Source organism: Perognathus longimembris, chromosome 28, assembly GCF_023159225.1.
Source record: "Perognathus longimembris pacificus isolate PPM17 chromosome 28, ASM2315922v1, whole genome shotgun sequence".
Lineage (NCBI taxonomy): Eukaryota > Metazoa > Chordata > Mammalia > Rodentia > Heteromyidae > Perognathus > Perognathus longimembris.
In genome coordinates, this window is record NC_063188.1 from 82865355 (window position 1) to 82892044 (window position 26690).

The 26690-nt window shown below is 38.5% G+C and overlaps 1 protein-coding gene across 1 annotated transcript in view; it reads left to right on the top strand.

Moving 5' to 3' along the window:
* Positions 1–26690, top strand: part of Maob (monoamine oxidase B) — an 86015-nt gene that overhangs the window by 22217 nt on the left and 37108 nt on the right. The window contains exons 2-3 of the mRNA XM_048336515.1: positions 8896–8990; positions 10715–10852. Coding sequence (XP_048192472.1) covers positions 8896–8990; positions 10715–10852 — 233 coding nt within the window. The remainder of the gene's footprint in view (positions 1–8895; positions 8991–10714; positions 10853–26690) is intronic.

A 26690-nucleotide genomic window follows, 5' to 3' on the forward strand; every position in this document is an offset into this window, starting at 1 on the left:
GCTATGAAATTAGATACATAGTAGATATAGCGTCTCCTGATGGAGTTCTGTTAAATGTTAATTTAAGTTTAACAAGGCCAGTTGAATAGAACTGGATTTGACATTTTCCTCAAGGTGTGTGTGTGTGTGTGTGTGTGTGTGTGTGTGTGTGTGTGTGTGTGTGTGCCTGTCCTAGAGCTTGAACTAAAGGTCTGTCCCTGAGCTTTTTTACCCAAGGCTAGCACTCTACCACTTGAACTGTAACCCCACTTCTAGTGTTTTAGTCTCTTGACTGGCTTCCAGCCACAGTCCTCAGATCTCAGCCTACTGAGTAGCTAAGATTACAGGCATGAGTCACTGGTGCCCAGCTTTAGAAATTGCCCCCCCCCCACCACCACCACTGGAGTGTCGCTGGACACTCATATACCTACAAACCAGATCCTACAATCATTGACATCACTCAAATTTCAAATTTTATAGGCTAGATACATTTGACAAGACAAATCATCTATATAATGAAGTCCCAGTGTCTATGTGATCATCTGGTCTCATTTAATTTAATTACAGACTGGCAGTCTCATCCATTTCCCTGTACAGATCTAATTTTGTACTTTTTTGGTGAATAAAACTGCACTGTGTGTGTGTGTATGTGTGTGTATGTGTGTCATTTTCTTTATCAGCTTGTTGGTTGATGGGTAGCTAGGCTGGTTTTATAGCTTGGCTATTGTGAATAGTGTTGCCATAATCATGGGCGTGCACTATCTCTATTGTATGCCGACTTAAAATACTTCAGAAATAAGCGCAGGACTGAAAAATCCAGTTTTCTTAGAAGAATGTATGTTTATTCAAACATATTTCATCTAATTGCCAAGAGAATTGGGGGCATGTAAATTAGAAGTTATAGAGCAGTATTAAAGACAAATGGTATAGTACATATGCTTGAGAAAGACGGCTATAATTTCTTTGTTTCTGTTCTTTACTCATCAGAGACTATGTTGAGATAAACTAAATACAAATTTTGTTTGCCACAGTTCCGATACATAAAAGATATTCAACTTCTTTCAAACAAGAAAAAGCAAAGACAAATGCTTGTATATGAAACAAGATTCATTGTGATTGCTGACATTTTTGAAAAATTCAATCATTTGCATTTAAAGTGTGATGGATAAACAATTTTTATGGTTTTAGACATTCTGAAAGGCCTTGGAAGGCAATCTCATTCTAGTATCTTGAAGTGGCTACATCTGAAGATAGGTTTCCATGGCAACATATGGAAGCTTGATGGGTTTTTTTCCCTCTTCTAGAGCATAAATCATCCCATGGCCTGAGGCTTCAGTAAAGGTCTCCATTATTTTACAAGATACTGCCATTTATTTTTGTGTTCTATATTTTGATTGTCTCAGAGAACACAGAGCAAAGGTTATCATGCCTTCAAGAAAGCTTGGAGTTTATTTTTTTCATTTTGAGAGGATACACTGTGAATAATAGAAGTCTAGATTTGTTTCCCAACATGAATATGTGTGGTCTGTGTCTTGTGTTTCAATTTTCTTTCCAAACTGTGATAGGCATGTTCCCAAGGAAGAACCGACAAGAACTTAAAGCGGAAGAACTATTTGGCTGTCTTATGCCCCTTCTCTGGATTTTTGGGATATAGCCTAGGTTCACTTCAAATGCATGATTCTCTTACATCTGCCTCCTGAGTATTAGACTCTTAGGTGTGCACTCAACTCAAAGACCCTTTTGAAGGATTGACCCCCACCCTATTGTACCAGGGGCATACAGGCACCAGATGAAAACCTCAGGTGTGTGTGAACCTGCTTTAATGTGCAGGCAGGGCAATTCACCTAAGCCCATCTGCAAATCACCCATCTTTAAACAATCCATTACTGGTCCAAGGACAAGCCACCAATTTCCTTGACCTAGTAGCGCTTTCAATAACCTCTGCCCCTTGCTCAGACCCTTTAGAAGCCTGGTCCCAAATTCACCCCCTCGCACAACCTCCAAACCCGCGGGAAGGTCTGTTCCTCGCTGTTCCTCAATGAACAGTCCTGGCCTGTTGCTGTTGATAATCAAGTCGAGCCTATTCCTTTGCCGCTCTCTTCCATTTTTCCAACACCTTTTAATGAATAGAGAATGCTGATTGAACCAAAGGTATTCAGATCTCACTGATAATAGCATTCCAGGTCTTTGGACACTGGAAAATTCCAGGTGATTTTTTTTTTATCAAGATATTCCTTCCAATAAAGCGAATGAAGAAAGATTTCTGATTTTAATTAAAATACTGCCTACTTCAAGAATTTATTTGTAACAGCCTAACTCTTTCTTTGTTACAGGAGGTGATGTGGCTCATGAAAAACACGTAGGAAACAGAAACATAGCTAGGTTTCAGACCATCATTAGCTGTTTGTAACTTGGAGGACAGCCTTGAATTTGTGGGCTTCCATTTCCAGATATGTGCAATGGGAATAATGATGGCTGTCTCACAGGACTGAATGTATGATAGTGTTAGAAGCTGTGCACTGCTGTAGAAATGTCAGGTGGTTATTATTATGGGGTGGCTATCTTTCTTCTTCCTTCCAAAAAAGGGTATCTATTACCATACCCAACATGACTAGAAGAAATCAGTTTCAGTATGTCTAAAGATTTGTATTTCTTAACCTCTATCAAAACTACACATGCTTACCTAGGTACTACTGCAGTCATTTATTTGTTTACTGAAAAGTACTAAGTGGCATCTTTGTTGAGGTGTATTCAATAATGATTTAAGTGCCTCCTCGTCCTAGCATTAAGAAAAAGAATAGATAATTAAATTCTTATCATTTAGGCAATATGTTTCTGAGCTGCAAGGACACCTAGACAATGCAGTAAGTGAGGATTGAAATCCTGCAACACCCTGACAACAAAACCTTTTGAGAATTTACCTAACAGTAAACGTGTTTTTTTGTAATTCACACAAAGGCATAAATGTGCTAGTAGAGGGTCTGATACATAAATGGTGCATGGTATTAAAAAGATTTCCAGTGTTTTTCTTCCTTCCTTCCTTCCTTCCATTCTTTTTCTTTCTATCTTGCTTTATATTCTTTTACTGGGATTTCTTTTAGCTTGAAGGCTTACGTCTATAGTTTATTTCTCAAGATTTCACACATTTTCCCGGGTTAGTTTCAGATCATGATCTTCCTATCTCCACTTCCCAATTAAGTACCTGAGATTACAGACTTCTCTCTCTCTCTCTCTCTCTCTCTCTCTCTCTCTCTCTCACACACACACACACACACACACACACACACAGTATTTCACAGATAACTGGTAAAATTGTTCATTTTATGCAGTGATATTTATCTGATTTCAGATTACCTGGATTTGAATACTGGTCCTGCTGTTTGCTAACTGTGTAACTTTGGACACATTACTAGGTCTTTCTGTGCTTGGATTTATACTTCTGTTCATGCCATAAAGATGATGGGAGGATAAACAAGTTCTGATATATGAAACAGAAGAGAAATGGGCACACAACTTATGCCCCTTGTGTTAGCTGTTTCAATTGTGGCTTAACCTGCTCAGAGGTTTTGCTATTTCTGAGCTGAGAAGTTCAACAAGTAACATCTGGATTTTACTTACAAATACCACTTTTATTTCATGACTGTATTTCGAGTTGAGGATGTTTTTCTTCTAACTGGAGATTCTTTTGGGGTGTACTTGTGTTAAATAACTAAAAGAAAACCCACTCTCCTTGGAAACATCAAAGAATTCTAGTTCTTTGATTAGGAGGTCACTTGGCTGTTAGAATTTCTGCATCAAACCTTTGCTTTGTCAGAAGCAACCAAGTGGTGAGGGCCATTTGTTCTTTGCTTTTGTTCTGAGAGAAAGTTTATATACCTTTTACCAGGGCTATATGATTAGTCATGCTTTGAGGTACTGTGAATTCATTCATTGTCAATTTTGGTTATAATGAATCCTCCTTATGCATATTTAAGTTCCCTCTTCTCTAACCACTGTGTAGTTTCAAGTCTCCCTTATAGTATCTAATTCTGACCATCGCATATGTGGAAGCAGAATAATGCCATTGATTTCAAGATCTTTAAAATAATTTGGAGATTTAGTCCTAAATTATATGATTATCACTTCAATGAAACTTTTTCCAAATAAACTTCTCAGGAAGAGAGAGAATATTTTGCTGTTTGTTTTTGTCTTTTGAAACAGGACCTCCTGGATGGCCTGAAACCCACGATCTTCCTTCTTTCACCCCCTTATATTTGCATAATTTAATAGCATGAGATATTCATTTACTGCTTTTGTGTGTATTGTGCTATGAGTCAGGGACAAATAGGGACTGCTTCTGAAAATTGAAATGATTATTTGTTTGTGAAATATTAGATGATCTTGGAAATTAAATTCAAGTTTCATTAGCATTTTTATACCAGTACTAAGGCTTTAACTCAGGTCCTGTGACTTGAACTCAGGACCTGGGTGCTATCCCTTAGCTTCTTTGCATAAGGCTGACACTCTACTACTTGAGCCACAGATCTGCCTCTGGTATTTTAGTGATTAATGGAGATAAGAGTCTCATGGACTTTCCTGCCAAGCTGGCTTTGAACACAGATCCTCATGTCTCAGCTTCTTGAGTAGCTGGGAATTTAGGCTTGAGCCACAAGCTTTAGGTTATGTTTCATTAGCTTTTGAGAAATACAGTGACTATAGTTTGCTCTTAAATTGTAAAAATCAAATACTTACCTAAGAAAAAACCTTGATATTTAAATTTTTTATAATTAGACATAGAGCAGACTATTTTAAGACATTTTGCAAGGATCTACGTATAGAACTTGGACTCAGGGCCTGAGCACTGTCCCTGGCTTCTTCCCGCTCAAGGCCAGCACTCCGCCACTTAAGCCACAGCGCCGTTTCTGGCCGTTTTCTGTATATGTGGTGCTGGGGAATCGAACCTAGGGCCTCTTGTATCCGAGGCAGGCACTCTTGCCACTAGGCTATATCCCCAGCCCCTTTAGTTTCTTTATAGTCCAAAGGTGGCAACCAAAGCTCAGGTTTGGGGTCCCTCTGTCACTTTGCTATTTTTCCAAGGCCCCTGATTGTCTCTAAATTACCTTCAGTTTTTCTTTTCTTTCTTTTTTTTTTTTTATAAATGGGGATAAAACCTAGATTTTTATGTCTTGTGATGAGGATCAAGCAAGCTTTGTATGTAAAACATTTCACACATACCCAGTGCTTTTGTGGTGAAGGCTGTTGTTACCATGAATATTTCCATTAAAAAGCTGCTGTTGTATTATTCTAGCACTGCATATTTAAAAATGCCAATTACTTTGCCTTGTGTTTTTAGGGCAAATGTTTGTGCTACTTTATGGATTTTTTTGCAGCATTATTTTCTGCACTTAAAAATGCCCAGTCTCCTTAGAGACTGTAACATCATCTTTCACTCTTTTCTTTCTAGGGCAAATGTGTTAAAAGACCCAAACAACCCTTTTGTAAGCTGGGAGGCTCTGGAGAGTTGTTTATGCTTTTTTGTTTTTTATTTTGTTGGTTATCTTTTTTTGTTTGTTTTTTATTTTGTTGGTCATGGGGCTTGAACTCCGAGCCTGGGCATTGTCCCTGAGCTTTTTTACTCAAGGCTAGCACTGTACCACTTTGAGTCACAGCTCTACTTCCAGGTTTTAGATGGTTAATTAGATAAAAGAGCATCATGGACTTTCCTGCCCAGGGTTACTTCAAAACATGATCCTCAGATCAGCCTCCTGAGTAGCTAGGATTACAGGCATGAGCCACCAGTACCCGGCTGGGTTGCTTATTCTTTGAGCAGTCAAATCCTTGATCCCCACCCCTGAGAGATTTTCTTGACAGCCAGCTTCCTGTTTATCTTAATCACCTCCTGACCACACTCCAATTTCTTAGGTAACCCAACTTTCTTCCAAAAAGGCAGTTACGCTCCTAAGCCACTGATATTAGAACCAATTATTTTTCAAATCAATTTTTGTTCACTGATGCTCAACAAGCATTTTACTACCCCTTCCCTCCTCAAGAGAACACTAATGAGATAAATTGCAACGCATTCCCAACAAGATTCTTTAGTGTTGAACCATTTAATGACATTTTTACAATTTTCTCTTTATAGTGTTTTTAAGGCACACAAGCAGAGAGAATTCTGTTCCATGGTTTGATAAGCACCTGGTTTGTTCTAATAACTATTTAGCTTTCCCATCAGATACTAATGGGTAACTGCATTCACTAAATGACAGTAGCTTTTGTGGAATTTAATATGCTAGTGTCAATGAATGATGTTCTGTTTCCTTCTGCATCCTTTTGTTTAAACCTCCCCTGTGCCCTAGGGGTTTATCTCAACCTACTGATAACAGCTGTTACCATGGCTGCATGTTATTTCATTTGTTGAACTGATGTTAGATAAGAAAAATGTCATTGGATTGTCTGCAATCCTGCATTTAAACAGAAGATCCCCACCCCGCACCCCTATGAAGGTCTAATTAGGAAACAGAAGGTTTAAAAATCCATGCCTTGTATTCTGAAATCTGAATTGTGCAATTCTTGTGTGAGGGTATGGCCTTTGGGATCATTAATTTGGCCACCAACTGGAAACTTTGGCCCTGCTCCCTGGGGATAGAGATGAGAAGACACATTAATTCAAATAATGAAATGTCAAATCAGCCTCTGAAACAATGGGTTTCTTTGCAGATCACCGCCAGATGGTGACTGAAGACCTGGCTTATATTTTGTGTTCTACAGTCTTACCAACTCAAAAGATTTAAGTGTTCTTTCCAATCACCAATAAGGAGAAAATATTGTTGGAAATGTAAATTCTCTCTGTAGCAAGCATTGGGAGAGGTAATCAGTGTCAAGAATGGCCCCAAGAAAGGGTCAAGGGTCATGTTGTAAACACAAAAGCTAGTGTTGAGATGACTTTGCCACCTCCTCCACATGTGACCTTGGATATTTAGCTATCCTTTAGTTTCATCAGCCATAAATTGAGACTCTCAGTCGTACCTATCTCATTGGAGGAGTTTATTGAATTAATATACTATAATTTTTTTTAAATCGTAGTTATCCCTCGCTATATTACAGTTCACTTATTGCGGCTTCACTATATCATGGTCACTATATTGTGGGTAAAGAAACAAACAAACAAACACGTGTATTGGAACTAGGGAAGGAAAAGGGTATACCAAAATCGCGAGACAATGGATAAAAAGACAAACCAATGCAGTAGCGATACTTACAAAACTATATGGTGTAAAACAACTGTACAACTCATGTGGGGAGAGGGAAATGGGGAGGGGGAGGAGGGAAACGAGGGAGGAGGTAACAAGTTGGATAAGAAATGTCCTTACTGCCTTATATATGTAACTGTAACTCTTCTGTATATTACTTTAACAATAAAGAAATGAAAGATAAAACAAATGTGAATAGTGATCCCTCACCTATGGCGGGAGTTACATTCCAGAGACCCTGCCATAAGTGAAAATTCAGGAAATAGTCATAAGTGAACCCTGATAACCCTGATATAGTGAGGGACGACCGTCTAAAGCTGCTACTTCGTAGACGTTCACCTATGGCCCTCCCAGGGGGTGGAATCTCTGGAACAAAACTCCTGCTATGGATGAGGGATTACTGTATGATTTGTTGTTCTGGGGAAGGAGCCTAAGGCATCACCAATACTAGCCAAGAGCTCTATCTCTGAGGTGCAACCCTCAGCCTAAATTTATGTAGCCAAATTCTACTAGTTGCTTAAATGCAGTAAGGAAGCTAGGAATATTAGTTATTGTTATAGAAGCATATGCATATATCTTTATACTTTTGAAAGACAGCATGGGAACTATTTTTCATAACAACTTGAACTCAGGACCTTGAACTCTCTTGGTTCACTAATGTTTGCCTTGGTGCAGTACCATTTGAGCCACGCCTCTCACTCAACTTTTTGTTGATTATTTTGGACATAGAGTGTCATGGAGTTTCTTGATTGCTGGCTTCAAACCTCAATCTTCTGGATCTCAGCCTCCTCATTAGCCATGATTTACAAGTGTACACTACCAGTTCCCAGCATAAAGAGCCAATTTTGATGTCCTTAGTTTGAACTTGTATGTCAGCTTCCAAATGTCCAATCTTAAAAGTAAATGCTAGATCCTCATATATGCCCAAAGGCCCACTCCCCAAGTTTACTGGCTTTACAGAATAACCAAGAGAATGAAGTCAGTGTCAGGCCAGAGACATGTACCCACGTATACCTGCTGCAGCATATAGATATATGGATTGGGGGTAGGCTTTCATTTATGTTGTTAGACCTGTAATTTAGTTGTCAAGGTAGACATTTAGTGACTGACAATGTTTTTAGAATCTGAAGCATTTGCAAAAAATGAAATCCCTTTTGTTTCCTTCCTGGAAATATCTGTTGGTTGGACTGTGGGCCTCTCCTGAGAAACCCTATCTAGCTGTCTGTCAGTTGAATGGCCCAGTAGGCCATGTGTGAGCCAATGAGAATGTTTCCCACTGGTTGTCATTGTGGGGAGCTTGTGTGTGATCCCTGAAACACGTTTGATTTTGATGCCTTTTCTTTTCTCCCTCCCTCCCTCCCTCCCTCTCTCCCTCCCTCCCTCCCTCCCTCCCTCCCTCCCTCCCTCCCTTCCTTCCTTCCTTTTTCTTCCGTGCTGGTCCTGGGGCTTGAACTTAGGGCCTGGAAGCTGCGCCTGAGCTTTATTGCTGAAGGCTAGTGTTCTACCACTTCAGCCACAGGTCTACTTCCAGCCTTTGGGTGACTAATTGGAGATGAAGTTCACAGACTTTTTACCTGAGCTGGACTTGACCCTTATCCTCAGGTCTCAGCCTCCAGAGTAGCTAGGATTAGAGAGTAAGGCAAAGGCACCAGGCTTGATCCTAATGTCTTAATGCTCTTCCCCATAGGAATGGCAGCAGCCAAACTTTTGCATGACTCTGGCTTGAACGTGGTGGTTCTGGAAGCCCGTGACAGAGTGGGAGGCAGAACTTACACTGTTCGGGTAAGACACTAAGGATGGGGAGGGGAAAGTGGGACTGAAGCTGACTTCTATTTTTAACATTTTCTTTTCCCCCAAAGTCTTCAATTCCATGAAATTATTTCTGATTGGCTGAAAATACACTGAAAAAATTAAATGAAAGTCTTCTATTAATCTAAAATTAAATCTTTAATCTAAAAATTAAAAATCTTGAGCAACTCACAACTGTAACAGAATGAGTACCAGGAAACTGGGATATATGTTGTCAGGGAGGTGTGGGGGAGGTCAAGGGGAAGGGGGCAGACAAATGGAGAGAAGTGTGGATGAATACAGTTATAATAGTCAATGTATTTATGTGAAAATAGACCCAGGTAACTTTAGAAGATGGGAGGGTTTGGGAGAGATGGGGGAGAACAAAAGAAGGGGTGATATTGAGCAAGTTGCATTATACTCATAAGCTGATATATTGAATGAAAACTCCATTGTACAACTACTTCAAGATAATAGAAAATAAACAGAAAAAAATTCTCTATCTCTGTTATTTGTTAATTTTTTGGTGCTAGTGATGGAGGTCACAGCCTTACACAGACCTTTCTCTTCTTTGTTCTCTCCTTTTTTGTGATCTTCTCACTTCATAATATTTGGCACTGTAGAGTTAGGACCAAGAGAGAGGGAAATGTGGATGATGTTTGTGTGCATGAACATGGTACACAACACAAGTCTTTATACTTTCTACCTCTAATTTTGAGGCTTCTCTAGCACAACACAATCATTTCAGCCAGATAATTTAATCTTTTTGTGTGTGGGGGGGTATGTGTTTTTGTTTTGTTTATTTATTTATAATTTATATTATTTTAAATCAGTCACAATATATTTGTGGAATACAATGTGTTTTAGATACAAGATGGGATGATTAAATCAAGCTTATCTATCACCTCATTTAACAGGTTTTGAGGCAGTCTACCCAAAATTTACTTAGTTCTTTTGAAATTTATGGCACATTATTACTGACCAGGTTAACCTGATGTACAATAAATCTCAAAAGTTATTGGTCCTATCTGAAACTTCATGTACCTTGACCAATAACTGTCCATTTGGTCAGTGCCTACTCCCTTCATCATTCTACTCTACTTTTATGAGCTCAACTCTTGTTTTAGATTCCACAGGTAAGTGAGATGATGTGGCATTTGTCCTTATGTGCCTGATTTACTTTGCTTACGGTTACAAGCTTCCAGGTTCATCCATGTTGTCCCGAATGACACTTTCCTTCTTTTTAAAAGATGCATAGTATTTCATTAGGTATATGTACTACATTTTCTTTATCCATACAAAATTGTGCTATTTTTTTTTCAGGAGATAAGTGTGATTCTAGACAATAAGCAAGTATTGACTACTAGTTAACCTGGTTCTGCCTGGACATGATCAGAGATATGGAGCCTTTTTATTCATTTCTAATTGAAAGGTTGCCCTTTCATCTTTAGAACTCATGTGGATTCAAAATCGTATTAAATATTAGTAAACAGAGAAGTCATTTCCAAAGTTCAAAAGTTTTATGACCAAATAGTCTCTGGTGCTATTTTTCAAATGTCTGAGTTTTCCTTTCTTATTTTTTGCTAAGTGAGCCTTCATACTAAGTAAGGAGACTTTAGTTGCACCTCAGATGTACCAATAACTTCTGCAATATCCATCTGCTTGTGTAAGGTGTTTTCACAAACATTTGTTCTAATTTTTTTCCTCTGCGGAAACAGAACCAAAAAGTTAAATATGTGGACCTTGGAGGATCTTATGTTGGGCCAACTCAGAATCGTATCTTACGACTGGCCAAGGATCTAGGATTGGAGACATACAAAGTAAATGAAGTTGAACGCCTGATTCATCACATAAAGGTAAATCTAGGCCAGGCTTTGCAGAATCTCAGCCACTCTGAGAATTTATCCATTATCATCAAAGGGGAATTAGGTGATGTTTCTGATATGTTTGTTGCCCTACTTTTGAGGCATTGGGATTTGAACTCAGGGTCTTATGCTTGCTAGGCAAGTACTCTACCATGTGAGCCACAAAATCCAGCCAGGTGGCACTACTAAACCTAGTTTGAAGGGTTAGTGATAAAATAATACTATCCATTTGGTAAAATATTTAACAAATTCAGTAGAGAAAAATATTTGTGATTTATTTATCAAATATCTCTACTTAAATATTTGTGACATTTTAATGTTATATTAAAAATCTGTACAGGTTAACAAATGTTGCCCTATACTTTATATTTAAAGATTATTTGTCATGCAATTCATAGAATCTTTTAAAAATTTATCATCGTGTCCCATATGTAACTCAGTGTTACTTATTCATTGTTGGATATTGACATAAATGTGGTTGGGATTCTAAAGCCCATCTATTTTCAAGGAACATTCCATTAATCTTGCCATGGTTTCTACGAATGTACAGATCTCTCATTCATGATCACATGTTGTCTCCATGATCCTAAGCTCATTCATATCTCGAGGCCTATGACTTATTTCTTCCTTTTTCTCTGTACCAACTTGAGCTCAAACTCACTATTTCATTTTGATTTTCCTCAAACAACCCAGCATTGTGTGTAGTAGACATGAGTGAATTTTGAAGAATAGATGACTTTCGAACTGAGAAATACTCTCAGTTCAGAATTAAGTATCAGACATCCTACTGACCTCATAGACCAAAGCACTCTGAGGAGTGCTCACTGATCACATTGTCTTTGTAGTCCAGTCTCCCAGCATGTTGCTGGCTGTCAGAGGCTCTTCACCTCTCTTACTTCTCCCTATTCCTCTGTTTTTCCTGGATCCTCAATTTGGTCCAAAAAGTCACTGATGTTCTCTGACTAGCAAAGAGTGACCCATTCTCCGTCCCACCTTGGAAACCCACAGAAGAACTAGCAGGGTTTTCTTTTTGAGACAAAGTCTCGCTCTGTAAGCTAGGCTGGCCTAGAGTTCACTTTGTAGCTCAGGCTAGCCTTAAAACTTGTGATTTTCCTGCTACAGACTCCTGTGTACTGAGATTACACATGTATACTACCATGCCCAGTGCTGACAGAAGTTTTGTGTTTTTATCTTTCTTCTGTTTTTCATTTACCCATTTAGATGAGAGTAAGAAGTACTGAGTCGTACTCCTCACAGGTAGAAATTATTCCTTAGAGAATAGAGTGAGTGTTTTGCATAGGTGAAGTCCTGGGTACAGGCCCCACTACCACCAAACAACAAACCAGAACATCAAAAAAGAAAAAACTCACAATAGTCTCTTGGTTAAGATAAATAATTTTAACATATTTCTATTTGTGAGCAATACTATCACAAAGGACAAATAACAAATTACACTTTATAAATCATTTAATAAAAAAATACGTAAGCAATGAGGTGGGGAATATAGCCTCATGCTTGCCTCTTATACATGAAGCCCTGGTCTTGATTCCTCAGCACCACATATATAGAAAAAGCCAGAAGTGGCACTGTGGCTCAAGTGGCAGAGTGCTAGCCTTGAGAAAAAAAAAGAAGCCAGGGACAGTGCTCAGGCCCTGAGTTCAAGCCCCAAGACTGGCAAAAAATAAGAAGTAAGCAATTACTTAATTTGTCATGACAGAAAAAGATTTCCTCCAGTAATATACATATGCTTTGATTGTCCTTCAGATTTTGCTTTCTAAGCCTTTTTTGCTTCTGAAAGATACATTAATTAGCCAGATGCCAGTGGCTCATGCCTGTAAACTTAGCTACTCAGGAGGCTGAGATCTGAGCACTAGAATTCAAAGCCAACCTGGGCAGGAAAGTCTGTGAGACTCTTGTCTCCAGTTAACCTCCCAAAACCAGAAGTGAAACTGTGGTTCAAATGGCAAAGCACTAGTCTTGAGAAAAAAATTAAGGAAAAGCACTGAGGTCCTGAGTTCAAGGCCCAGGACTGGCATAAAAAATGATAGATGAATTACAGATGAGAATATAAAAAGGATGGTAGTGTTATTTGTTGACAAACAGCCAGTAGTTCTTGATAAATAGACTTTGTTGGGTTCCTTGCTGTTTTAAATGTAAGTCATGTTGACTGAGTTTTTGTTTTGTTTTGTTTTTTGCCAGTCCTGGGCTTGAACTCAGGGCCTGAGCACTGTCCCTGGATTCTTTTTGCTCAAGGCTAGCACTCTACCACTTGAGCCACAGCGCCACTTCTGGCTTTTTTTTATATATATGTGGTGCTGAGGAATCAAACCCAGGGCTTTAAGTGTATGAGATGAGCACTTTACCACTAGGCCATATTCCCAACCCCTTAACTGAGTGTTAATGACTTCCTTTTTGTGTCCATTTGACTTACAGAAAATTAACTTCTTAAAGTACTCTGCTCTTAGATTTCTCTAGAGATGACTAAGTTTATATCTGCTTCTCTTTTGGTAGGGCATGTGCATTGATTCTTGTCAAGTTGAGAGCCATGTCTAAGAGGCTTGGCTTATCCTTGTGGTCTTACTGTTGCCAGGAAGCCTGTGTTTGAGAGAGACGTCAGCTTATCAATTGTGGAAACTATGTTGAACTTAAATGATATTTCACAGTGGTGATTTTCTTTAACTATTTCCGGTGATCAATGTGCAACTATGAAAATATAACTAATTAAGCAGTAGCACTAACTTAATAAAGGGTAAATATGCAAATATGTAACGGTGTTCTTTATAAATTTTAAAATAAATATTATTGCTTTTTAATTATTACAAAAGTAAAGCATGATTGTAAGAAACAATGTGAAAATATAGGGAAAAGAAAATACTTTGTAAAACCCTCAAATATCCTACCTTAAGAAAATCATTCTAAAATATTCTCCTGGTTCCTAGATTTTCATAATCCAGGATTGCTCTTGTCTGACCTCTGCTGGAGGAATGGGAAATATTGGTGCATTCACAAACGTTCTTATGCAGATTGCAGATGTGTACATGTTTGTTCCATCTAGCAACATACTCTTATTAATTCTCACTACTGAGAGAAATGAAACACAATGACTCCATGAAGCAAATGTTTTTGCTATCTTGTCAAAGATGCTGATTTGACCACCTGTGGTTCTAGCTAGTGAAAACTACACAATAATAAAAAATTGATAAATACTTCACTGCCAAGAAGCCCACCTCAAACTAAAGTCTTGCTTTCTACCTCCACAACTTCCATGTCTTTGGCCATAGGTCACTTTAAAAAAAAATTGTTGGCCATGGGGCTTGAACCCAGGGTGCTGTTCCTGAGTTCTTTTACCACTGAGCTACAGTGCCACTTCTAAGCTCCTGGCAGTTAATTGGAGATAAGAGTCTCAAGAAGGCGTGGGGGAGGGGGGGCAATGAGGGAGGAGGTAACAAACAGTAAAAGAAATGTATCCAATGCCTAAAGTATGAAACTGTAACCTCTCTGTACATCAGTTTGAAAATTAAAAAAAAAAAAAGAAGAGTCTCAAGGACTTTCCTGCCCTTTCTGGATTTGAATTCCAATCCTTAAATCTCAGCCTCCTGAGTAGCGAGGTTATAGGTGTGAGATACCAGTGCCTGGCAACTTTTGTTATTTGTAACCTAGACAAAGCATCCCTGATTGCTGTATCTATTTCTGGAATTCTTGACATGACAAGCCATTTCACTACCCCCAAGTGAAAACTGTAGTTTGTATAAACTAGATAGTTGATTTGCTTTGTTTCATGAGCCTGTGTGCATTTTTAAATCTCTATTTTAAGACTATCACGTATGGTGCTTGCCATATTGTCAGATCCTTTCTTCAAATCAGATCTGTTTTAAATATTTTATGTGATCCTTAATGGAAGGTAAGTTTTTCTCCTTATTATTATTCCTAAATAGTTGTACAGTAGAACTACTGTTTAATGAAGCAGTTTATGAATACAATATATCTTGATATGTTCAGCCTTAATAGTATTATGCTAAGGATCATTGATATTTATTTCAATGTCACCTCTTTCAATATTCTCACCCATCCCTAATTTATATAATGTAGGTGTTTTCTTCATGATACAGCTATGAGTACTTTAGAATTATTATTAGGGAGCCATTAAAGTTGTTTTACATATAGGCATGACAATTTCTGCTGGTATAGTTTACAAAGCACCATTTTGGTGAATCTCCTTGTCTAAACAGCCTCAATATAGGAGAATAAAAATAGAATGGAGAGTAGAAATACTAGCTGAACACCCATGGCTCTTGCCTATAATTATATCTACTCAAAAATTCTGCATCTCTGAGTAGCATCTCTAGCTACTCAGAGATCTGAGGATCTGAGCTCTGAGGATTTGGGTTCAAAGCCAGCCACTACCTTATATCCAACTAATGAGCAAAAAGCTGGAAGTAGAGGTGTGGCTCAAGTGGTAGAACACCAAATTTGCATGGAAAGAAGCTAAGCAAGAGTGCAAGGCCCCAAGTTCCAGTCTTAAGAACTGGCCCCTAAAATGTAAAGAGTAGAAATATTAAGAAATAAGAAGTCAAATGGTACTCGAATTTAGCAAATGGAAATCATTCTGCTGTTTAAGAGCTTGGCAGCTCCCAGACTTCAATAGGCCAGAAATGTCTGGTCTCATGACCCCTCATATCTCCTCTTCCACTTCTGTGTCCTAAATCCTATTAGTCTAGGGAAGCCTAGACCAAAGTCCAGAGTGCATTCACTTTTTTTTCTTTCTGTTGGTCATGGGGCTTGAACTCTGGGCCTGAGGGCTGTCCCTGAGCTCTTCTGCTCAAGGCTGGCACTCTTCCACTTGAGCCACAGTGCCATAGACTTCATAGACTTTCCTGCCTGGGCTGGGTTTGAACTATGATCCTCAGATCTTAGCTTCCAGAGTAGCTAGGATTACAACCGTGAGCCACCCAGTTGCACTTGCTTTTTTCATGATGAAAGAAGCCTCCAAGAACAGGTTACATAATCTCTTGTATTTCATCCAGGGACAGCTATTCACTTCATATGAACTTTACAGGTGCCATTTCTGTTTCTTGTTCTTTCCTCTCTTCTTGCTGTCTTCCTTTTTTGTTTTGTTCCTCCCACTATTAATCATCTATTTGTTTATTTTTTCCAACCATAGCAACCATCCACCCACCTTTTCTATCTTGAAGTTATTTTATACAAGGGTCTGAAATGTCTTACACTGAATGGTTTGGCTTCTTTTTCCTAACCTACATACAGTAATGTAAGGTAATTTATTGCTTTCTTCTTTGTGCTTTTTTGTTTTGTTAGAACTTTTTATAAAAGCCTTCTCTCAAGTTTATTTTTATAAATTTAATGACACAGACTTTGGAGAGCTCGTGATCAGTGAGAAGAGGTCAGGCGTTTTGTTTCCAACAAAGCTTTATGTTTCTCACCTGTCTAGGCAGCAGTCTCCTAGGTTACAGATCCATTAACAACAACCAAACTACTTCCAGCCAGGCTTAGTGACTGAGCTTAGATCCTTTGAGTTTAGGCAGTCTAGATCCCAAAGCAGCTGCTCTAATATAGAACTTCAAGGGCTCTTATCCTGGCATTATTGGGCTGCAGAATTTCCCAATGTCTCTGTGTCTGTGTTAGTCTTTGTGTCTGTCTTGCTCTGTTATGTATACATATATATATATATATATATATGTATCATCATTATCACCATCTCATTATCCCTATCATTAACCTTTTACTGATCTGGCTATGTTATTTTTGGTTGTGTGTCTTGATTTCTCTATCTGTAAAAAAGGAACCTTCTCACTAAAATCCACTTAGTACTTTGAAGTTTCAAAGAAAGAAAATATTAACAGAGGGAGGCTGAAAAGCCTAAGGACATGTTCATAGAAAAGATACTCTATTTCATTTTCTTTTTGAAAACACACTTTTCTAATAGGCTCCAGGGATTCTATCAAAGAATTCAATGAAGACATACTATAAACTTATACAATGAAATGTTGAGTTGAAACTTTATTTTACAACTACTTAAGGTAAGAAAAATATAAATTATAAAAGAGACACTAGATGGGATAAAGCTTTTCAAATTCATTTCAAAAAAGAACCAGGGCTATAAACTCATCCTGAAAATATTTTTGCAAGTTCTTTGCACACTGAACAGGGAGTTCTCCTCTCAAAATCCAATTTTCTCTTCTTTGTTTGCGTCCAATATTATGAGTAGACTAGGAGATTAACATTTGGATGTAGCCAAACTCACATACTCAGGCAAACTGGCCAAAGAGATTATAGAAAAGAAAAATAACATGCCTTCTTCTAGTTGGGTTACTTTCTGAATTTCCTTCCACTCCACTTGGATTTCTTTAGACTCTTGCAAATAAGACAGTGGTTATGACTAGGTCAGTTGATATCCTGTCCTTAGTGCTCCTAATAGCAATACTCCTATAGAGCTAAGTTTAGAGAATTAAAATACATTATTTTTTCTTCTTTGCCATATGCAAGAAATCTGGGAAAACTCAAATGGTTTAAGACAGTACTGTCTATGAGAAATACTCAGTGTTCACATAAATCATTGCAAATTTCCCAGAAGATATATTAAAAGGTGAAAAATAAGAGGTAAAGTTCATTTTGCATAATACATTTTATTGAATCCAGTATATTAAAAAATACCATCTCAACTTTGGATCAATACAAAACATTATTAATGAGATAATTACATCCTTTTCTGTGACAACCTTTAGGTGGAAATGTTATTTACAGGTATGTAGTTGCTAGCACGTCTCAATAGTATATGTGGCTCATTGGACATGCCTAAATAGTTAGTGTATTTCATATGGTTGTGCAAGTGTTCTTAATCCATCTTCCAATTTTAAAACATCTGTACAAAGCATATGCCTGGACTTCACAACATAGACTGTATATTATATCACATCACGAATTCTTTTCTGCAACTGAAAATGTTTGACAACACAAAGAACTTAGAAGCAAACAGAGAGTGAAATTTCTTCTATGTCTGTTGCTTCCTAAGAGAAGACCAGCTTTGTATCACTTCAAGAAAACTCTCCTATTTGCACTAAGTGATTGATTTTGTGTCTCTGTAATTTTAAAGTTCTTTTTATAGTTGTTTTCTTTTCCAGAGCTGAGGACCAAACTCGGGGCCTTGCACTTGCCAGGCGGGCGCTCTTCCGCCGAGCAAAATCCCCAGCCCCTGTGTCTGTAATTTTTATACCTGAGAAACTGAGTATGTTGGGACTATGACCAGCTCAAAAGAAATTTAACCAAGTAAGCCAAAGGGCTATCCATTGTGATTGCATTAAACACAGCCTAAAGAAGTGCCCAGAAGTGCCCAGCAAGTGAGGAGGCATAGAGGAGCCAGGCTTTCTTCACTGGGAGGATTTTATATACTCATTTCCTCTTTCTATACACATGTTCTATGCCAAATTCTAAGCAAAGGGGCCGCAGAGTAACATGGAACCCTCTATGGCTGACATTTACCATCCCCTTTTTGCCATTTTAAGTTAGCACAGATGTTAATGGCAGTTGCTATAAACAGGTGCAAGTCATGTGCAAACTGGAAAAAGCCACAATTAATAATTGCCAATGACATATACTTATAGGCAAACATACATTGGACTTTGACCATTGCAATAACTGACATCTTTAAATTTTGAAGGTGTTCAAAGTACAATTCTAAGCATTTGATATGCGTTAACATACTAACATTGAAAAGGCTTGATGGTTAATATTATTTCTCCTTTGCAAACGAAGACATGGAAGCATAAAGCACTGATAATGACTTGCTCCACATCACTTAGTTCGTAAAGGAGAGAGTGGCCACTGTCACCCTGATCCATTTTATTCCATAGCCCAGGGACTTTGCACTCAGCTGAGTTGCTGACATACATAGAGTAAGCAGACTCCAGGGATGCAAATAGGTGAGGGTGCTGAGGGCACAACTGTAGGTGAAGTCCCTGACTCTTTCCTTTCTGTTCAAGGTCTTGCTTCCTAATCCTGACTTTTTCTGCCTCGTGCTCAATCATCGATTTTAAAAAAATTCCTGTTTGACTTCCTAGGACCTCTCTGATTTCCTCATGGCATCATCAGCCCAAGGACTAGTAGGAGACATTGTTCTTTGCTAAGTTTTGGATGTGGTTTATCCGCTAAGGGTTCCATTTGGAGCTTGGCTGCCAATTTCATAATATTAAGAATTGGTGGGATCTTTGAGAGGTATAGTTTAGTGAAAGGCTATTAGGTCATTGGAGGTGCCACTCTTTGAAGAGATTAAGGTAGTTCTCATAAGAATTTGGTTAGTTTACTTTGAGGATTGGTTTGTTTTAAAACAGCAATACTGCCAATAGCCAGTGGCTCATGCCTGTAATCCTAGCTACTCAAGAGGTTGAGATCTGAAGATAAATGTTCAAAATCTGCCTAGGCAGGAAAGTCCATGAGGCTCTCCAATTAAGCACCAGAAAACTGGAAGTGGTACTGTGGCTTAAAGTGGTAAAGTACTAACCTTGAGTGAAAAGAGCTCAGGGCATGCCCAGGCCCTGAGTTCAAGCCTCATGAACAACAAAAATAAATAAATAAAACACAAATACTGACCCCTCCCCACTCTCTTTGGTTTCCTCTTTTGCCCTGTGATATCTCCCATTTCGATGGTGCCAGCTGCCATGACATAATATAGGTAGGGAGGTCTTTGCCAGACCTGAGCAAATGCCAGTCCTATGTTTTTGAACCTTCAAAATTGTCTGCTAAAGAAAATAGAGTACCTTCAGGTATTTTGTTATAGCAGCCCAAACCACACTAACACAACAGTAAGCCATCTCATTTCATTCTTAATCTAGGAATTAGAAAAATATTTAAACTGCTCTTTCTGGTGAGAATGATGGAACTCTGTGTTACATGAGATAAATATAAGAGTAGAGGGCCACATGTGCATCAGTTTCATTTTAATGTTTCCACTGCAAAGGATAAATATAGTAGGATTAGAAGACGCATTGTTTTAATGTATAATGCCATGCTTAGGTGAGAAAGAGAAGATAAACATATTTAAGAGGGATTAACAATAGTGCTGATATTTTGGCAATTAAAGAACACCACTATGATACCTAATGACATTGATCCTTTGGATTAGAAAGGATGCAAGGCCATCTAAAAACAACAGGTTGTTTTGAAGCTGACTCGGCTCTAAGGTCAGAATAATTGTTCTGCTGCTATTTTCGGGGTCTTCATATGTCTCTCTGATTGGTTCCAGGCATTTCTCCCAGAGTCTGGATTACATCTTGTCTATCTATCTAGGTTAGAGTGAAGATTTTTTGACTATAGAAGTCTGTAAGAAAAAAGAAATAATAAAAAAAACTTTTGGAGAATGAGTAGAATTCAATTTTTATCATGGCTTATAAGTCCTGAAATGATCTGTTCTTCCCAATCTCCTGGTTTAGTTCTGTCCAGTCACCATGGCCTTCAGTTTATTACTACCCTCTGATGTTTGCACTTTGAGGCAGATTAAATTTGGCTGGTGCATATTCCTTGGCTCTCACAGAGAGGAAGAAGTGGGTTTCATATCTCTGCCTTTGGATCCTTTTGGATCCTGATCATTGCTTTGAGCTAGAGAATATGACAGAAGTACTATTGTTCCAGTTTAGGGGATCAAGCCTTAAGAAATTGGCAAGGTCTACTTCTCTCTTGGAGCACTCACTCTTAGAGTCTTGACTTATAGAGACTAGAAAGAAGTCTGAGTATCTGCAGACTGTCAGGTTGGAGAGGCCGTATGGAAGAATTCTGGTCACCTGTCGAGGTAAATACAATCTAGCACCCTATTTAGGTGCTAGACTTGGGGGTGAAGAGGTACAGCTTGTCAATCCTACTCCATCCTTCAAAGGGCCCCAGATCCTGACATAATCTGAGCAACTCAAAAATTGCCCAGCTAAACCTATTCAACCCACATAGAACTGTGGGAGAAACTAAGATGGGATTTGGAGCCAATAAGTTGTGAGTTATTTCTTTATGCAGCAATAGAGACGCAAAACTCCACTTAGAATATTCTTTCTGAGGTCTTAACTCAAATAAAGCCTCCTCAAAAAGGAAGAGTAGATCTATCTTTCTTAAGGAGTAGCCCTCTGCCAACCTGGTATTCTCCATTTCTAATTTATCCTTTCTCCACTTTTTTGTAAATGGGCAATCCAAAATATACAATATTAAGTGCATCTGTAATAACATGGAACATATGATCATAGGCTTAGAACCTATAGAATCTGAATTTGAATTTCAAACTCACTATTTATTGGCTATGTGATTCTAGGCAAGTTTCTTAACTTCTCTGTGCCTCTGTTTCTTAGCCTAAAATGAAGAATAACTACACTTTTCTCATGGAATTATTAAGAAAGATAAATGAATTTGATGTCTAAAATCCTTAAAAGGACTTCAGTATACAGAAAATGTTCAGAAACTGTTTATTATAATGATGGAGATGGTGATGATAATGGGGATGATATTTATTATGATGTGTGCTGTTCTAGTTTGGATGTTTGGATCTCAAGTGTTCTCCAAAGGCTAGCCTCATTGCTTTTAAGCTGTGGTGACACAACATCACGGCAGACTGCAATGCTGTTCACTTTGTAATAACTAGGAAGCAGAGAACCAGCAAGGAAGGGCTTGGGAACAAGATATGCCCTTCCAGTGCCATCCTTCAGCGACCTGTTTCTTACATCAAGGTCCCACTTTCTAAATTTCCACCAGGTGGAAATGCCATCACAGTTTGATTCATCAATGAATTAATCCATTGGTAAATCAGAGCCTTTGTAAGCCAATTAAGCCCCACTTCTGAACTCTGCTGCATTGAGAGTCAAACTTTCAGTACTTGAATCTTTGGGGGGAATGTTTTCTATCCAAACTATGAGTGGTGGGAACTTTAAGAGGTGAAGCCTACTTGTAGAAAGCATGCCTTTGCAAAGGATAGTGGGAGCCGGGTGCTGGTGGCTCACATGAGTAACCCTAACTACTCAGGAGGATGAGATCTGAAGATTGAGGTTCAAAGCCAGCCCGGGAAGAAAAGTATGTGAGACTCTTATCTCCAATGAACTACTCAATAAAAGCTGGAAGTGGCTCTGTGGCCCAAGTGGTAGAGTGCTAGCCTCAAGTAAAAGAAGTTCAGGGACAGTGCCCAGGCCCTGAGTTCAAGCCCCAGGACCAGAAAAAAAAAGATAGTGGGACTCTAGTCTCCTTTTCCTCTCTTTTGTTCTATCAGACATGAGGTGGCAGTTCCCTTCATCACATATTTCTACCATGTTATACCACCTTGCCACAGGCCCAAGGTGGCAAGACCAATTAGTCCTGGGCTGAAACCTCCAAAATTGTAAGAAAAAAATATAAGCCTTTTCTTTTTTTATGAGTTTATTACTTAAGTACTTTGTTACAGTAGTAAGAAACTAACACACTTGCCTATCATAATCCTTAATGCTTATTTCCACATTCTTCTTGTTAATGAGTGACCTCTTCTTCAAAAGTATGGAGGTTTTCAACCAATCATAAGTACTTCCTGAGTGTCTTGGACTACACTTCCTGAAAGTAATTATTTCACAAAAGCAGATGCTTCTAAGATAGCCCTTTCATCTTAATCCAGTTGACAAAGTTTGAATTCTGTTGGAGCCTCTCCAGAGTGTCTTCCATGAAAAGCTCACATGTTGTTTCTTTGCCAAACTTGTCTCTTGCTATTATCTGTATCTCACTCCAAGATTTCTCCTGACATGTCATTTCTGTGATGGTTAGGATCTGCCCAGTACCCCTACTGCCTGGACATGTGAATTTCCCTTAAATCAAAACTATGTCAGCACTAAAGTTTAACACTGATGGGAACAAAACTCCTATAAGAGCCAAAGAAATCTTCCTGTTTGTGCAGAAAGTTTCCTCTGATTGATTTGAAAGTAAAATTCTGGTTCCTAGTCTAGAACTTCTGCGGGTGGGTAGTCTGAGTCATCTAGGTGATTTCATCCATCTAGTTTTTACTGCTAAAGAAAGCTGCATCTCTCCCAATTTATGAAGTGAAAAGTTGGTACCTGTATAGACTGGAAGCAGAAGCACACTTTAGAACTAGGTGGGTAATTCAACAGAGAAGAGAGTCCATGCAGTGCTCAGTTAAATTCAAGGATAGCAATTTCCAGCTCCTAAGGATCTTTCTAGCAAGCAAGACATGTAACTGTCGAGTCATAGAACTGTTAGACTCTTGAGGTTTCAAACAAGTCATCATGACCCCTAGGCATGTACTTTAATGCTTCTTAGAAGCTTCAATTCCAAGTCTATCAGTGGGTCTATTAGTTCCTAAGTTAAATATGACAATATATAAAATGACTATAAATATTAAGAGCTTTTTATCATTATTAATTTTCATTTGCTAGTGCTATGGCTTGAACTCAGGGCATGGATACTGTCCTTGAGCTTTTTTTGCTTAAGGCTAGTACTTTACCACTTTGAGCCACAGCACCATTTCCTGCTTTTGGGGAGTTAATTGAAGATAAGAGTATCACAGTCCTTCCTGCTCAGGCTGGCTTTGAACTATGATCCTCAGATCTCAGCCTTCTGAGCAGCTAGGATTAGAACTGTGAACCACCAGCACCTGGCTTGTCATTATTTTTTTAATCTTAGGTAGTAGAGAAACCCTTTATGAGAATTTCTTTTAAGAATTTACTCCTTATTTACAAAATTTCCAGACTAAGGAAATCCCATGTCCTCAGTCTGACATCCGAGGGAAAAAATTGATTTGAGAAAAGTAATTTATGTTGGAAGTCCATTTTTCCTTCTCAAATCTCTCTCATCTATCTATCTTTCCCCCTACCTCTCCCATCCCCCTTTCATTGTCCTAGGTTTGTATTTCATTACAAAGAGCTTTTCCATCTTCTCATTACTCTATACATTTCCGGAACATCAAAAGCACTTGGGATCTCTTTGAGTGATGATATACTTGTCATCTGGCACCCATGACTCCAGGAAGGGGCTACCCTTGGGTTAGGAAAGTGGTATAGTAGTTTTGCATTATCTGAGCTGCTCTTGGATAGTGGAGTAGAGGAGTCCAGGCCTGGAACTTCAAAAAAGGTTGGCTAGATAATGTGTGAATGAGCATTTCTCTTGTCCAAGGGCTGCTGGGTAAGCCCTTGACAATGGAATTTTCTGTTGGTAAACTCCAGCATGCTCAGGGCTGCTTGGTGAGTCTATAATTCTGTATGATGGGATTTTCCTGAGGGTTATGGGAAACTCAAGATGCATATAGAAAGGAGTTAAATAGTATATACTAAAACCATAATCATAACTTAGATCCTTCTAAGCCCATTGCATATCTTAACTCATTTCTTCCTTGTCACAGCCCTGGAAGTAGATGTTATTATCTCATGTGCTAGAACCATCTGGAAAATGCAAGTGACCTTCCCAGGAAGTGTAGGAGATAAAACAGATCCAAACATTAGTCTGTTTCCTGAGATGTTACTCCCATACTCTAAATGACAGCTGGTGGTTCCTTTGTGGGAGGAAGAGGGCAGGGACAGTAATGATAGCATCAGTCAATATTTATGCATTCACCACATGCAAGAGATGGTATGGGTGTTGTCTCACTAGTTGCCCTCACTAACACCAGGATGTTGATTCTATCTATTCTATGCAGAGACCCAGGCATGCCTGAATTTATGGCTACCTACTAGGATGTTTCCTGGTGAAATCTGTGTGCTGACCCTTAATAGCATGTATATGTAAACAAGCCAGATCCTTTAAAATACTTTTTTCAGTGCTGAGTATTAAATGCAGAAACTTGCACATGCTAGGAAAGCATTAGAATACTAAGCTACACCCCAACCTTTACATGGCTATTTTCCAAGTGCTTTCTGATGTTTGACTATTATAAAATAAAAGTTTATAGTGGTTATGATCGAATTCAGGGTCCCTATTTGCTAATTCCATTTTGTTAGATGTTCTTTCCTGCTTTACATTATTATCACAAAAAATCATTGTCTGTCAGTAGTGAAAAATTTCAAACTGTCGCGTGTCTATCAGAGCCTCAAAGTATATATTTCTTAAAGAACGGTTAGTTGAGATATCTGAGTACTAGACATTAAATCCAGGACCTCACACAAGCTAGAACTTCTCTTCCACTTGAGCCACATCTCAGCCCTTTTGCTTTTAGTTTGTTTTGAGGTCTCACACTTTTGTCTGGACTGGCCTTAGACTGTAATCTGTCTACCTTCACCTCCTCAGTACTTTGGGATTACAAACATGTGTACAAGCACATGTGGCCATGGCTATTTTAATATGCATTTTATTGATACTTTTGTCAGTGAAAAACTACATTAGACGTATTAAATTATAATGTGAAAGCTGGAAAACCTATCTTAAATGATAAATTATTTATTGGAAATTTTATGAAGGGTTATAGTGAGAATAAATGTTATCATCTCTCTAATTTAAGAATTATACTCAAAGAAATGGAACTGTGGCTCAAGTGGTACAGCACTAGCCTTGAGCAAAAAAGGCTCAGGGACAGGGCCCAGGCCCTGAGTTTAAGACCCAGGACCAGTGCATGCACACACACACACACACACACACACACACACACACACATTCACACAAGAATGGCACTCAAGAAAATGCTGCCAGTAGCATGTTAAAAATGAATAGAAGAGATTTAAATATTTAAACTTGTCTATGATTTATTAAAATTCAAAAATAATGTAGATTTTAATTGCAACATCTATTTCTAAATAACTCAAAGCATATTACAGGAGTGTTTTAGGTTGTTGGAGACATTTTTGAAGATGACACATTCACTCCTATTCCCATACAAACCTTTACTATAACATTGATGACATTAAAAATTGTAATCTAGGATATAAAAATAAGTTTTGCCTTATGAGCCTTAGATTTGATTATCAACTTTCTTCTCTCCATTTCTCCTTTTTAGTACATTTACCTACTTGACAGCATTTGTAGCATCCCTGTCATATTTCCCATTCCTTTCAGTGATTATGAAAGAAAGTCTAGAGAGAATCATAGAGAGGATTGGAATCACCCCCAAAGAATACACTCCTACTCTCAAATAGAGAAATTAGAAAATAGAGTCCTTTTAGGCCTAGTTCCAGAAGTCCCTTATCATGTTTGGGCCAATCTAGAGCCCTGGGATAGAGATTCTTCAGATGTTGTTATGTTCTGCTGTGCCCTTGCCAGCCAGAAGAATGGGTGTGGGCCTTGTTAGGATGGTTCTGAGAACCAATAGCTATGAAGGGGAGGGAGAAGAGGCACAAATGGGAGAAGTCAGACTATGAAGTAGTTGCAGGGTTTGGGCAATTTTGTGCTCTCTCTCTCTCTCTCAGCTTTCTTACTCACAGCTGGTACTCTTATCATTTGAGCCATGCCTTCAATGGGCATTTTGCTGGTTTGTTGGAAATGCAATTTTACAGACTTTCTTTTCAGACTGGTTTTGAACTTCGCTTGTCATGAACCACCAGTTCTCACCATTTTATTTAAAATGGTAATCAACCCTAAGTGGCCAGCACTTCCTAGTTGTTCCTGTTTTCTCTATCTTCTTATAATTTTTGCCTTCTAATCTACTACTTGATTTTTTCTTAATGATTTTGCTGAATGACTGTGTCATTTTCTGTGTTTATACATCATAGAACATAAGCTTTCAGGAAAGCAGACTTTTATCTGTAGTTTCTTTAGTACCTGGAACAGTGCTAGGAGGTATTCAAGAAGTGTGTGTTGAATGAATGAAACAACTGAGAGGATGAGCATTTGAGGAGGAGATGAACTGGGCATTGCTTGGGAAACAGAGACAGCTACAGAAGTGACCTGG